The sequence below is a fragment of the Euleptes europaea genome, chromosome 6 (assembly GCF_029931775.1).
Source record: "Euleptes europaea isolate rEulEur1 chromosome 6, rEulEur1.hap1, whole genome shotgun sequence".
NCBI lineage: Eukaryota > Metazoa > Chordata > Lepidosauria > Squamata > Sphaerodactylidae > Euleptes > Euleptes europaea.
This window is the reverse complement of record NC_079317.1, coordinates 97,664,440-97,679,721: the sequence shown is the minus strand read 5'-3', so window position 1 is coordinate 97,679,721 and position 15,282 is coordinate 97,664,440. Positions and strand designations below refer to the sequence as shown.

At 40.4% G+C, this 15,282-nt stretch overlaps 1 protein-coding gene across 2 annotated transcripts in view; it reads left to right on the top strand.

The window, feature by feature from the left end:
* The window catches only part of CPT1A (carnitine palmitoyltransferase 1A), a 38,613-nt gene that overhangs the window by 16,811 nt on the left and 6,520 nt on the right, over window positions 1-15,282 (top strand). The window contains exons 8-14 of one of the 2 annotated variants that reach the window (XM_056851479.1): window positions 2,881-2,965; window positions 6,080-6,275; window positions 6,877-7,065; window positions 7,893-7,998; window positions 8,913-9,029; window positions 9,851-10,015; window positions 11,663-11,797. In XM_056851479.1, coding sequence (XP_056707457.1) covers window positions 2,881-2,965; window positions 6,080-6,275; window positions 6,877-7,065; window positions 7,893-7,998; window positions 8,913-9,029; window positions 9,851-10,015; window positions 11,663-11,797 — 993 coding nt within the window. Of the gene's footprint in view, window positions 1-2,360; window positions 2,449-2,880; window positions 2,966-6,079; window positions 6,276-6,876; window positions 7,066-7,892; window positions 7,999-8,912; window positions 9,030-9,850; window positions 10,016-11,662; window positions 11,798-15,282 lie in introns of both variants that reach the window. The other variant, XM_056851478.1, reaches the window with a different exon arrangement.

Below are 15,282 nucleotides of genomic sequence, written 5' to 3'. Positions count from 1 at the left end.
CCTGATGGAATAGAATTGGCTCTTGAAACCCTATATCAGATTGGGCCAGTTTTGTTGTCCTTATTTTATGCTAAAGCATTAAAGCAGAATTGTGGGCTATTCCTTAGCAGGTGTGACTTTTCACTGAAACTTAATATTCCCTTATTAGATTTTCCCCAAAAGGAGTCAACCTTGGGCCAGCTACCTGAAACCCAACTTCCGTTGGGATCGAACTCAGGTCGTAAGCAGAGCTTGGACTGCAGTACTGCAGCTTACCACTCTGCGCCACGGGGCTGCTCCTTGCTTGTTTATCTGTGGATTAAAGATAAAACAGCAGAGCTCTCACTTAACTGCGCTACAACAAAAAGAATATGACTTCTGTAAGCGTTGTAGTTCTCCATTGCAGTTCTCTGTTACAAGGATAAGTGTGTGACTTCAGTTTCCATTAGCTACTTGATCTTTGAACAAAATTTGTATGAAATATTTTTCATGTGATGTTAGACTCATCTTTTCCATATAATCTGTTTGATCAAAATGCTGTAACTCCTGGATAACCCCCCCACCCGCTGATCTTGCCATTTTCTATGTCGCTGTGGCTTATGTAATGAAAGGGAGCCCAGTTTCCATCAACTTGTATCTGGCCTGATAGGTTAAATTGTAGAGGTGACCTGAATTTAATTAGTTTTCATTTAGTTAGTTCCCATTTCTCCAGACCTATCCCATATTTCAGAAGGTACAATGCAGAATTACTACTTCAAGTTTCAGATAAACCAAGACAACATAATGGATTTGTCCCTGCCCAAAATTACTTTTGACAGAAGAATTTCAGTCAGCCAAGAATGACTTTCTCACATTCCCCTCCTTCTGCAACTAAAATACCCTCTAAAATACTGCTCCTGGGGGATGCAGAACTCCCAGAAACAACATGAGGGGGCAGTCGAAGGTCTGAAGTAAGTGTGTGTGTGTTGGGGGGGAAAGGTGTTAGGGTGGATCCAACCCAATGAATCTTAAAATTTCTTCCACCACAATACATTCAAATTTTTATAGCAAGTCGGTGGGCCAAATCAGTTGCAGCTTAGAAAAATCCCTGCTGAATTTTCCTCCTATTCGCAGAATATACCACAGAGTTAGACCTATATCCATGTAGGTATTTCATTGCCTTTGCATAGCACAGTGCATAAAGACACACACATGCAGTGTTTCTCTTTGATGCTGTGAAATCTTTTGAATGACAGTCTCTGTTGTGGTTCAAAGTACTAATTGCTGAAAGAGCACTCGTTCGGTTATTATATAAATTCATAGAGTTCTATAGTTTCCTGTTCAACTGTGTTCTTGCCAAACCTTCAGACTGCTTTTTAAAGTTTGGTGTGGGTAACTGTTGAACAGGAAAGCCACAGACCTGCGTGTGTGTGCGTGTGTGTGAGAGAGAGAGAGAGAGAGTGAGATAGAAATGTACATGCTTTTTGAACTATAGTCTGAAATTGGACCTTTTGTGGTATTTTATGTTGCTTTATACCAAACACTGAATTAAAATCCAACTGTTATGAAAAATTGGTGAATTTAAGGCAATTGATTTTATATTTGTGTTCTTTCAAATGTGTATTGATGAATTGGCTGTCTGTATACAGAACTGATCCTTTCTCTTTTTTCGAATTTCAGTACTTGATTTCTGCATTTATTTGGCACTTTAGTGGCCCTATGTGGGACTAAGAAATTATTTTCACACAGCCCAATTAATGCACTTTCAATCCACTTTCAATGCACTTTGAAGGTGGATTTTACTGTGTGAACTGGCAAAATCCACTTGCAAACGATCATTAAGGTGCACTGAAAGTGGACTGAAAGTGCATTATTTGAGCTGTGTGAAAGTGCCCAGTGTCTGTTGTTCTACCATATTATTTCTTAAAGGATATTGGAAAATGACTTCTGAGTATGAAAATGATTTAGTGTGAAGTGTCAAAGCCTAAATGGCAGTCCTTTTTTTGGTTGACATAAGCATTTCAAGCATAGCCAAAGGAATTGTCATAGATTCTGCTGTTGATAGATCTAAGAGAGGTCAGGGTTTTTTGGCAGCTGGTATTCTGAAAGCTGCTTCACACAAGACAAAAACCTCTTAGAGGGAAGTTGTAAATGCATGTCTGTTTTGTGAACTTGCAACATAATACTTATGAGCATTATTCACAGATAATAAAGTGCTTGTGAGGTTCATGACATTTCCCTCTCGTGGAAATGATTCCTGCAAAGCAAATTTCAGTTTGTGTGAAGTGGCCCTAAACATCTCCAGATTTTCTATCTGTCTAACAAGCATGTGTGGTTTTTCTCTCTTCACGTGCTAACTGTATCTATTTAAAAAAAAATTGGAACACTCATTGACGGCATAGATTCTTCTGATGGGATCCACTGTTCCACTCTGCTCAGCTCAATGGGAGAGGATGTTTAATGCCTCCCGTATTCCAGGAGAAGAAACAGGTAAGTCCAAGAATATCAGGGAATCCAAAGAGTGTGAAATCCTCGCCAGAGTTTTCTGTTAACTAATATTCATATTTACAGTATATAACTTACGGAAAATTGAGCAAATTGTGCTTTTGAAGTAAGTGGTAGCCACTGAGAAAAACCCAAACCATGTTAAAATATGTTGCTTAATAACCAAACACTTCAACTTGTAGTTTGAGACATTTTGCTTGTTCTTTCTCTTTTTAAAAAAAAGGTGTTCCTGGGAAATGATTTGCTATCCTTTTTGGAATTTTTTGGTGATCATTTCTATTTATGTTTGTATTCCTTCAGATCCTGTTGGTTTCCATTGCCTTCTTAACTTTCATGGGAGTTCGTGCGTTCCATATAGCGTCATTGTTTTGAAAACTTTTCGTGTGGGGTTTTTTGACTTTCCTCTTTCCCTTTCAGCTTATGATTTACAATACTGTCCCAATGTGCTCTTCTCAGTATGAACGTATGTTCAACACTAGCCGTATACCGGGCACAGAGACAGGTACAGTGTTAGTCCTGTCAATGTATTTGGCCCCTGTTTGCATTTTAATGTTCTCTGTGTGTCACAAAAGATTGCCTTTAGCCATTTGCTTACTGGCGAACCTGTGTGATTTTTTAAAATTGAGAACTCATTGTAATTTTACCATTGTGTGCCATAAAATCCATTTCTTAAATGTTACTAACCATTTCAGTGTTATGGCATTTCAGTAGTAAGTTGATTGATATAGTTAATGGTCAAAGCTGACTTCAGGCATCTGGGCTCATTGACTTTAGCATTTCTAATCTGTTTTAGGTTGCCAAAGAGGCATTCAAGGCAGAGTGCAGCATAACAAAAAACAAAATTACCACAGTACAAAAGAAAAATCAGTACAACTATATTAAAAATCGTTTCTGAAAACCAGTAGAACTGAAATACATATTTTTTTAAAGCACAGTTCCAAAAATATCCCTAAGAAACACATCAGCATAAGATCAAAAGGATACCTTCAGCCTCCACTGAAAGGCGCTTGAAGAGACAGATTTTGGCCATTTATGCATGGGAAATTTACCTTGGGTTTGATACTCCTGACCCACTTTTTTCTGATCCGAATTCTCAAAATCCTATGCATGGTGGTGGTTTGCCCCGAAGAAAGTCCAAGTGTACCAGGAGTAAGTTTTTGTACTTCAGAATCACCAGCAAAAATCCAGAGTGTTTGAGTCCCTGCCCCTTGAAAATGCTGCTTTGTAATTGGCTGTAGTGTTTATTGTTAGAAACACACCAGCCCCCACTCCCGCCAGCTCCCCTCTGCCGCCAGTGAATGGGAACTCAAATGCCTCCACAAAAGAAAAAAAAGCCAGCGCTGCGGCCCAAAACGTAGTTGCCCGTCCACTGTGATTTCCTGGGAGTAAGCTTAATTGAATAACATAGTGCTTACTAACAAGTAGACCACTTCCAAGTCTTAACAGGGACTGGAGAAATAAGCAGTTGTATGACTGCTTACTTCTCTGGTCACCCTCTGCCGTTTCCCCCCCCCCCCTTGGAAATGCTAACTTATTGCTAAATATATAAATAAAAATGAAGAGAGAGGCAACTGAGGGAGAGATGCGGTGATCCCTCTCATGGGTTACTCATCACCCAAATACCCGGGGGGGTGGGGGGAATCAGGCAGCTACATTGGTTCCTGAGTATGCAGACACTTGCTTCCTCCCCACCCCTTTCCTCCTGGCCCCATGGCTCCCACGCGCTGCGCTGGCTGGAGAAAGAGGGGAAAACCCAGAATGCCTTATGCACACAAATGGCTACAATTTGAACCGAGTTGATCTCAGAGCAGACTTCAAATCCGTGGCAAAACAGCATTGGAAAAACCCGAGAAAAGTGTGGGGTGAGAGCAAAGTGAACTCTGAGGGATGAAAAATCACACATAACTCCAAGGAAGAACCAAGTCAGTACGGGGGCGAACATGAGTCAAAGTACCCATGCATAAATGACCTTTGACTGATCATTAAAACATCAAGGGAAAATAGCTACAACACTTTCTGGTAGGAATGCATTCTGGAGCATGACACCAACATGAAGAAGGCCTTGTGATTTCATGCCCTTATGAATTCCATTTTTTTGGTAGCAGGGACATTGAGCAAGACCGCCAATACAGATGTAAGGTGGGAATGTATAGAAGGATGTTGCTGGATATTTTCCACATGGTGTTTCTCTAACCATGTGATGGAGGGAGGTGAGGCTGATTGTGTGAAGCCAACCTGAGTAGTACTACTAATGCCCTCAACAATGCTCCTTCTTTCATGTGTCATTTTTCTTAAGCTTTGCTCAGCATGTTAATCTTTGCTAATGAAAAAATGATAAATTTTGACATGGAATTATTATTTGCTGGCTTTCGTTTGAAACAATTATTTTTCTTTGCATTAGTTACCTCACAGGTAGTGCTTTTTCACCTTAGTGAAAGGTTTGATATCTGTGCCAATGGACTCCATAGCATGTATGTGGCAATATTTATATTTCTTGGCTGTAAAATCATATATTAAGCTGTATAGTTGATCTATCTCCCGTGATTATGAATACTTATGCCCATTGTCAAAACTTCAGAGAAAATTTGAGGGGGGGGGAGGAGGACTATCTTCCTCTCTGGGTAAGTTTTGATGTATGGTGCAATGCTTACATGAAGTCCTTTACAAACAGATTATTCTCTGTGTAAAAGAGTGCTGTAGTACTTTTTTGTAGTAAAGGGCTGAACCAGCTCAGCCAGTGAATGTTTGAATCTTGCCACAAAAGGGAGAAGTGAGTAGGGTACAGACTTGTCTTTAAAGAGAAGCATCAATGTGTACTCCTGAGCCTTTTTGGGGGGTGAAAATTCTCTCAGGTTGAGGGTGTGTGTGGTTTACCAGCTCAGTTTTATTTATTTATTAAAACACTTATCTCCTGCCTGTCTTCATGGTTTAAGGAAGCTTCTCAGTGGAACTTGGCTAGAGTACAATACTCTATCTCAATCAAATTCTGTTTATATTCCAAAACATAGATTAAATTGGATTGCATAAGGCAGGGGTCCCCACTTTTTTGAGCCTGCAGGCACCTGGCACAGCCACAAAATGGCTGCCACGGGATGTGAAGCTAGACACAAAATGGCTGCCACAGTTTACCATCAGTCATACATTGAAGATCCTTGTGCTGTGGTGGTAGCTGCTGCCAAGGGAACATTTTTTAAAATCTGATTAGAATCCTTGCTGGGAAAAACTCCAACTGGCCTCACCCACTTTCTAAAATTACTTGGTGGGTGCCAGAAAAGGTGTCCGCGGGCACTATGGCACCCACAGGCCCAATGTTGGGGCCTGTGGCAGAAGGCTTGCAAATAGAAGTTATAGGTGGTTATGCTTGGGAGCATGGATTACAAAAAAAGGGGCAACTTTATACAGCACAGTGTTTGAATATTAAGCATCTTTTTCATGTAAAATTTTTGATCAGGAATTAACAGGATATAGGTATAAGCCTGTGTCTACAAACAAATTAAGATTGGCCAAGTGGGTTTTCCATGATAAATTATTTTACAATTTGGAGTTGTACTCCTTCAGACAAAATTTTATACTACCAAAAGCTTGCTCAATTCTAAACTTTGGGTTGTAATTCTAGATACCATCCAGCATGTAAAAGACAGCAAACACATTGTCGTGTATCATAAAGGATGCTACTACAAAGTGTGGCTGTACTATGATGGCAGACTATTGACTCCGAGGGAGATTGAACAACAGATGCAGTGGATTTTACATGACAAATCGGAGCCCCAGCCTGGTGAAGAGAAGTTAGCAGCTCTTACTGCAGGAGACAGGTGTGCTCATTTTAAATTGCTGTTATTTTGCATAATTGACAACAATTTAGGCCTTTTCCATATATATTTTTTCTGAACAATTGGTGGCTTACTACTCTTGTTAAGTGTCAACACAACTCTTCTGTATAGTGTGTTCTGTATAATTTTCAAGGACGTCAGAATTTCGGCTCCTTCAAACAGACTAGTAATCTCTGTGACCATCTTTAGATGATGATAATCGCAATTTCTCTGAAACGTCTCCATCTGGTGAATATTGGGAGCTGGCATTGGGGTCTATGACCCCCTTTGTCACCTGCATGCAAAATGTGGTGCCTGAACAGTGAGATAACATGTTAAACATATAGTGTGTGCGTCAAGGGGAGCAGGGTTAGACACTGGCAAATTTGAGACCCACTGGTTATTTTGTTGCACATAAAGGTGCATACTTTGAAAGTCACTGCCCTACAGGGATTATGTTATTCATGTTCAAGTGTTGTGGGTTCTATAGCAATTTTTGCTGCTAGTTCATTAGAAACAACTTAAATATGGTAGAAAATCTGATATCCTTTTTTGAGGTTGGTTATACTCACTAACTTGATATGACGTCTGTATATTGTGCCAGAGTACCTTGGGCTAAGGCTCGCCAGACATATTTTGCCCGTGGAAAGAACAAGCAGTCTTTGGATGCCGTCGAAAAGGCAGCTTTCTTTGTGACTTTGGATGACACTGTTCAGGGTTACAGGGAAGAGGATCCAGTGATTTCAATGGATGCCTATGCAAAGGCGCTTCTTCATGGCAAATGCTATGACAGGTACATTACTGAGTGCATGGAAAGAAATTCTGTGGGATCTTAAACTCATGTATCCAACTTCCCTTTGCAGTAGGCAGAGTAGCAGATTTGTTTTGTAGCCTGTGACTTTGATATATCTCTTGCTCTGAGGTTCAAGATAGTGCAAACAGCTTTTCTGATCATCAATGTGTGCATGGATAGCATGATTTTCTTTAACATAGTTTGGTACAAACCTCACACAGAGAATATTCACATTTAAATGATAGCTTTTATTTTCTAGATCTGTGCTATGATGTATGCTATTTTTTTCTTACGCTACCATTCAGCCAAGTATTCATGAATCTGTCTAAAAACATATGTATTTTATACCTGTTTAATTATCATTGCTTTTCTCAGATTCTTAGGAACTGTAGTTTTTGGTAAGGATGCTAAGAATCTCCCCTCCCCACCCCCCATCCCAAATGCTTAGTTCCTTGGGAGAACAAGTGATAGCTTGTCTGTTATGTAGACATGCCAGAATTATAACTCCTGATGAAAACCAACTTTGTACCAATTATCAATCTTGTTTTTGTTTCCTTTTATATGATTGTAATGAAGCCATACCTCCCAATTTCAGGCAGCCATATATGGCATTAATATCTTGCCGTGTTCAGATTCCCAAATATTTCCTATAATGATGAACTTTGAATGTTGCAATCTCTTGAACTGTTGTAGGTTTGTTGCTTTACATTTATAGCTAATTACTTTGGCATTTGACTTCAGGTCATTGCCATGTGCTAATACTCAAAGATAAATCTTGAAGTATTGAATAACTCTGTGTTGAATGGGAAACCTTCTGTCTTTCATAGGTGGTTTGACAAGTCATTCACTTTTGTAGTGTTCAGGAATGGTAGAATGGGCCTGAATGCTGAACACTCTTGGGCAGATGCTCCTATTGTCGGGCATCTTTGGGAGGTGAGTGTCTAACTATGACAAATAGAAATAGAAGTGAACTAGCAGACATTTTTTCATAATTGTCTTTTTAAACAAACTAAACAAATATTTCACTGCTGATGTTACCTTGTCTGAAAGGAACTTTGAGACAGTAGCTCCTCCTCCTTATTTATGTATTTTAAAAAATCTGCCCCTCCACATCACTGAAAGTTCTAAAAGCATGGTACAGCTAAATGAAAAGTAAAATACTAAAACGTTCAAGGCGGTTTTCTTCTTCCCATCCCCATTCCCTTCTTGTGACAGAGTATACTACAGGTAGGTTACGTGAAGAAGTGCAGTAAAACGTAAGGATTCCAGTACTTTTGACAAACCATTGCAGAATTTTTACATTGGTCCTTTAACTTTAAAAGAACTCCTTTAACTGTAATAAACAATTACTGCTGAATCTCTTGGAGCTAAACTGCTGTCAAATTTTCTATTCAATGATTTTCTGTTCTAAGAGCATCCCGACCGGATGTCTGAATGTAGTGTAATTGGAGATTTTATGGGTCAGAATACACAGCAGGTAGTGGTTTGGGCAGGTTAAGTGCTATGCTTGATTCACATAAAAGGTTTTCTGTAAAAAATATGAAGCATGAGCCATAGAAGTTTGACATTTTAACATTGGTGTCAAATCTGGTATTCTGAGACTTATTATTGTACAGTTTCTGGTTAAAAGTACACCTAAATGCAAACTATTACAGAATATTGAAGGGATATAATTAGCCGTGTGTGTGTTTTTTTAGCTCGAAAGTACAAACAAAGGTTGTGAAATACCAGTTCTAACAAGTGTCTGCTCTTATTTTTACATTCTGGGTCTGATTTGCTCAAAGTTCCCTGTACTAAAACAGTGCATGTATAATCCTTACAATGTGTGTATTCCCCCCCACCCCCAGAATGTCATGTTTTCTGACTGTCTTGAATTGGGCTACACAGAAGATGGTCATTGCAAAGGAGAAGTCAATCCAGGCATTCCTTTGCCTACCAGGCTACAGTGGGAAATCCCTGAAGAGGTAAGCACAAAACCAGTAATTAATCAAAATTGTAATTGTTATTCTCCTGAATGAAGTGTATTTCTGCCTAGTTTTGAATAGATATGCTTGTTGCTCTGATTGGTCATGGGTGAATCCAACTAAGGAGCTTTTTCATGACATCTGCTACAGAAAAAATGTACTGTGGTGTTGGCGTGTAATGAAAACTTAGAAGTGCTATAAAAATGTTTGATGGTGATTTTAATTGGGTTGGATTTTACCTGCTTTTAGCTGGAGCAATCTTGCTCAATTTCCCAGTGTTGTGTAGTGGCTAAGAGAGGTGGACTCTAATCTGGAGAATCCGGTTTTATTCCCCACACCTCCACATGAGTGGTGGACTCTATTCGAGAGAACCAGGTTTGATTCCCATCCCCACGCCTCAACATGAAGCCTGCTGGGTGACCTTGGGCTAGTCACAGTTCTCTCTGAACTCTCTTAGCCCCACCTACCTCACAAGGTGCCTGTTATGGGGGGGGAGGGATGGTGATTATAAGCCACTTTGAGACTCCATGGTAGAGAAAACCAGGGTATAAAAACCAACTCTTCTTCTTTTCTGCATCCCATCCCAGTTGGCATTTTGTCCGTGTGGGTCGCTTGGTCCTTGGCAGAGACTTAAAAAGAGCTGCTGGGAGAAGTTGAAAGCATGGGAACAATCTGTTTCTGACAGTACAGAACTGGAAAGATCAACCTGTTACCATCTTCATAACCAAAATTACATTGCTAGATCAAAATTCCTAACTTTTCATTTTGTTTTTTATTTTGTGCTGCTTTTTGTGTAATGTAACATTTATGTTGCTGTTTAGTGCCAAGAAGTGATAGAGATGTCCCTGGCCACTGCAAGGCCTTTAGCAGATGACGTGGATTTTCATTCTTTTCCTTTTGAAACATTTGGGAAAGGATTGATGAAGAAAACAAAAACTAGTCCTGATGCTTTTGTACAGATCGCACTGCAGCTTGCTCACTACCGGGTAGGTATCATTGGTATTTGCTTGTAAAACAGGTATAGAAAATGTTTTATTAATGATCACAGTCAAGCTCTGGTCCACCTACTACTATGTTAATTGAAGTGGAAATGGTACTAAGCTCTTAATGATCTGCTACAAATAGATTTGTGGTTCCATAGATTAATTTTGTGACTCACAACTATTTACTCCATGCAAATATATTGGTGGGTGGTATCTTTGTGTATATGGGGGTGGGGGAAGTGTGAGCTTAGACTTTACAAAGGTAAATCTATCATTACTTAATATTCAAAGAATCCTAAGTTTTAAAAAGCATGTGATGCTATTAGCATTATATTTTGAGCGCATTCCTGACCTTCGCCGGCGGCCAGGACAAAAGTCTCATTGGAGGCCGGGAAGGGCCTGTGTCGGCGTCCGGGCAACCTACACCGGCGTTTGTGGCCCCAACGCTGGCGGGAAGGCCCAGACGTTGGTTGCTGGCCGTTGCGGGATGCCGATGGGGCCTTCCGGTGGTTGTCCGAACGCCAGCAAAGGCCGCGGCGGTGTTCTGGGAGGCGTTCCCAGGGCGTAACAGCATCTTGGGAGGCATTCCTGGGGCATTCCTGGGGCATTCCGGTGCCGGGTTGGGGGTGGGACTGCCGTTAGGTGGCCTCCTAAGTCATTTCGGCCTGGGAATGGCTCCTTTTTTTTAGCCAAGATACACCATATCTCGGTTGCACAGATTTTTTGAGCCAGGAGGAGGTTTTGGCAGGGCGGCTGCGCTGCCTCCTAAGCCCGGCACTGGCATTCAGCTCAGGAATGCAATGTTTTTGATGGAGTTCGTCCCTGAAATCCTCTAAGGAGAGATATGACAAATGGGTATGAGCTCCTGTGGGAAACTGATAATGACGAAAGTAACTTCCACAATGGGAGAATGTACATAATTGGGTCTCAAAAATCTCTATTTGGGAACAGCACTACTTACCTCAAACATTTAGGAGTCTATGATAAAAAATGAGGTGACTATATTTGCTGATTCCAAACTATTAAAAATAGTAAAATCCAAAAGGTTCTCTTCAAAGTGGGTGTGAAATTCAGCAGCTGAGAGCATTCAATGGGTCTTCATTGGGAGAAAAACATTCCAAATTTCACAGTGATCTGTGTTGCCTGTCACCTTAATAAAGGTGTTGTGAAGAGGCAGGTCATCTTACCATGCTATAGCATTCAAAAAGTAAACATAGTGTTGGGAGCTATTGGAGGTTTTTTTATATAATAAAAGAGCAAAGAGTAGAATGCCACCTGTAGTTTGGAAGTATAGCTACATGGGTTGTGCAAGGACAATTACATGGGCCTGTCCTAATGTACTGGAATTTCACACACACTGTCACCTAGGATAGCACTACAGGGAAGTGGCTGCTACTCATTTCAATCTCTGTACGTTGTGTAGGCATGCTATGCTTCGAGCAGGGATTGTTGAACACAGTCCAGTTACAAGGAGCATTGAATGGAAATGATAGATGAATCAGATCAGATGTGTTATTAATTTGGCTCATACGTTGTCTCAGCACTTATGTGTTTCTCACGTAAAAGTAATTCATAGTGTGATATGCACACAGTGTGTTTTGGTTTTCTGACTGCTTCCATATGAATCTTTCTGTGTATTTTTCTTTTAAGGACATGGGAAAATTTTGCTTAACTTATGAAGCATCTATGACCCGCCTCTTCAGAGAAGGTAGAACAGAAACAGTTCGCTCATGTACTATCGAGTCATGCAACTTTGTGCAAGCTATGGATGACCCAGCAGAAAGTGTGAGTTTATTATTGCAATATTATGGCCTTATGTTCATTTATATGTAAGTCTTTATAATTGCATTCAGCTGCTTAAGAAAGCAGTGTAAACTCTTTATTGTTGAACATAGCAGTAACTGCATTCATGGTGAGATTAATACTGTAATAAGTTGTTGGAAGACCTGTCAGTTGTTTTTCCTTATAGGAGCTACAAATATCTACAAATATCTAAACACAGGTTCAGGTGTTGTCAGGCAATCTTGAGCCATTAGGAGAAACTACACAACTTTACAAAAAAGAATTTTACCTGAGGCCCTACCCATATCCACTGCTTAAAATAAGTGTATTGTTCCTCCTGTCCTACTGTCTGATGTTTTTTCTCCCCATCCAGCCACCTGGGGGATGACCCGTGGCACCCTGCCTGCAACATATCCCAGTGCAAAGCAAAGCAAATCTTTAATAATACAGTCAATGACCAGCAAATACACATACAGAGCATACCTATTTTCATATTACAGGTCTAAAAGATAAGGTTAAAAATGCAAGACATCATAGGCTTAACAATGACCCCTTTATATAGTACACTGAACTGCTTATTTTTCTCCTAGCTGGGTACACCAGATTTTAATACCTGTGGTGCAGAATTTTGCAGTCTGGAGAGAAACTGAGGTTTTCGTCCACTCAGTCCAGTAATAGCAAACTTTTACATGGAATATTTTGAAAAATCAGCATTAGAATCGGCACCTTACAAACCTACAGTCTGGTTCAGGTTCGTAGATGATACCTTTACTATTTGGAGCCATGGTGAAGAAAAATTAATGGACTTCCTAAACCATCTTAATAATATCCATCCAAACATTCAGTTTACCATGGAAAAGGAAATTGAGGGTAAACTCCCATTTCTTGATACCCTTGTCATCCATAAAACAAACTTTCAGTTAGGTCACAGGGTCTACCGGAAACCAACTCACACAGATTGTTACTTACACAAAAACTCCAACCACCACCCCCGACAGAAAAGAGGAATAATCAAAACATTAATGGACCGTGCAAGACGGATCTGTGAACCACAGTTTCTCAAGGAAGAAACTAATAATCTAAATCATGCACTGCTAGCAAACGGCTATTCCAGAAATGAAATCAGAAGGGCCATTAAACCAAACAAAAATCAGAAAACTCAGGAAAAACAGTCTCCCATAGGAAAGGCATTCTTGCCATTTATTAAAGGAGTCACTGATAGGATGGAGAAACTTTTGAAAAAACATAACCTACAAACAGTGTTTAAACCCACCAAGAAAATACAACAGATGCTACGATCAGCAAAAGACAAAAGAGACCCCCTCACCTCTGCAGGAGTATATCGTATACCTTGCAGCTGTGGACAAGTTTACATCGGGACAACAAAACGCAGCATACAAACAAGGATAAAAGAACATGAAAGATACTGCAGACTTGGCCAACCTGAGAAATCAGCAGTGGCTGAACATGGACTGACACAAACAGGACACAGGGTCTTATTCCAAGATACTGAAAGACTGGACAATTCTACCAACTATTTTGTCAGATTGCACAGAGAAGCCATTGAAATTCATAAACATCAGCACAACTTTAACCGAAAAGAAGAGAGTTTAAGAATGAATAAGGCTTGGCTTCCTGTCCTGAAAACCTCCAGACTAACAAAGACTACAGTCAACAATAGCCATGCAGATTAGCTTTGGATTGCACACATTATCAGATCACTTCAGGATACAATGGTTCCATATTAACATACCACACCCTCATTAGCACATTATCTTGATACTTACAGGACAATGATTAGCACATTATCTTTGATACTTTTTGCAGGACAATGATTCAGCTCAACCCAACCCCTTTCTGACTATATATTACTCTTCCTACACACTTGACACTGAGAGACACTGTCCTTCAGTGTTACTCCTCTGAAGATGCCTGCCACAGCTGCTGGCGAAACGTCAGGAAAGAAAATACCAAGACCACGGTTGCACAGCCCGGATAGCCCACAAGAACAAATCAAGACATGTTCTGTGGTTTCAACATGAACTCGCTCAAGTGGAACAAAGCATGATGAAGGTGGTCCTAACATGGTCCCAAACAGCATTTGGGCCAACATTTTGGCCTGGTATAGTTTGAGGGTAGCTGGAATATAGTACCCTCCTTCAGCTCTTAAAAATTTAATTATTTTGAAGGTGGATTTTTGTCCTAACCCTGCTATGTATTCACTGTGGGCTCCCCTTGAACCAGAGGCATTTAAAACTACTCCAAGATATTTAAACGGCCATTTATACTCCACGTTTGCACTTTCAGACATCTACCAAAGGCCATGATTTTGGTCTTTGCATAGTTGATCTCTAGCTGTTCATCAGAGCAGAATTGAGCTAGCTTATTCAAGTTCTAAGGCCCACCGGGGTTCTAGATAGTAGAACCGCATCATCAGCATACAACAGAACAGGCAAGTTGCGATCAGCTAGCTGGGAAGAATGGAATTCAGGGTCTTTTAAACAGCTTACCAAAATACAGCCTTGTTTAACTCCTTTGTAGGTATTGATTGCCTTTGAGAGATGCCCTTGACTGCTGCCTCTAATTCTTAAAGCAATATCATCGTATAGCATGCGAATTAAATGCAGGAGCCTGCAGTCAATGGTAGAACTCTCCAGCTTCTCCCAGAGTTTAATCCTTGAGATAGAATCAAGAGCTCCCTTGAAGTCAATAAAGGTGGCACACAGGGAAACTAGGCCCTTACAAGAATATTTTTCAGCTAGGTACTGGAGGATTAGACAATGATCTATGATAGACCTGCCTTTTCTAATGCCAGCTTGACCTTCAGCTGTTATGACTTCGTGTTCTAGCCAGCCTGACAGTTTATCATAAAGATGCTTTGCATACAATTTGCTGATGATGCTGAGCAGACTGATAGGCCTATACCTTGCAGGGTCGGCTCTCCTTCCCTTCTTAAACAGCTTCACTATAGCCATGCCCCAGTCCCTTGGTATGTGTCTGATCCCATCAATATACGTGAAGAGTGATGCCAAAAAAGGGGCCCACCAATCTATTGTTTTTTAGTAATTCAGATGGAACATAGACTATTCCTGGGGCTTTGCCTCTTCTTAGTTGGTAACTCACGGATTCAACCTCCTTTATAGATACAGGGGGCCAAGAAGGCAAACCCTCAATCCTCTGTGAGGAAGGTGTCTGTGGTAAGTCCCTATGTATGTCTTGGTAGTATATTTCCCAAGTATTAGGTGAAATAAGTAAGTCTAGGGGGGATACCTCCTTAGAGGTATATCTTGATGTCAGCCTACAAAACATTGAGAGATTCCTATCTTTGGCCCCTGTAATAAGATTTCTCCATATTATTTGGATGTTCTCTTTCTTTTTATGGGCTATAAGATTTCTTTCGTAACAGCAGTAAAGATTGAGCTGCCTGTCTGTCGTCGTCCCCGGTCCACATTTCTATATGATCGGTAGGCGATACTTACATCCCTTTT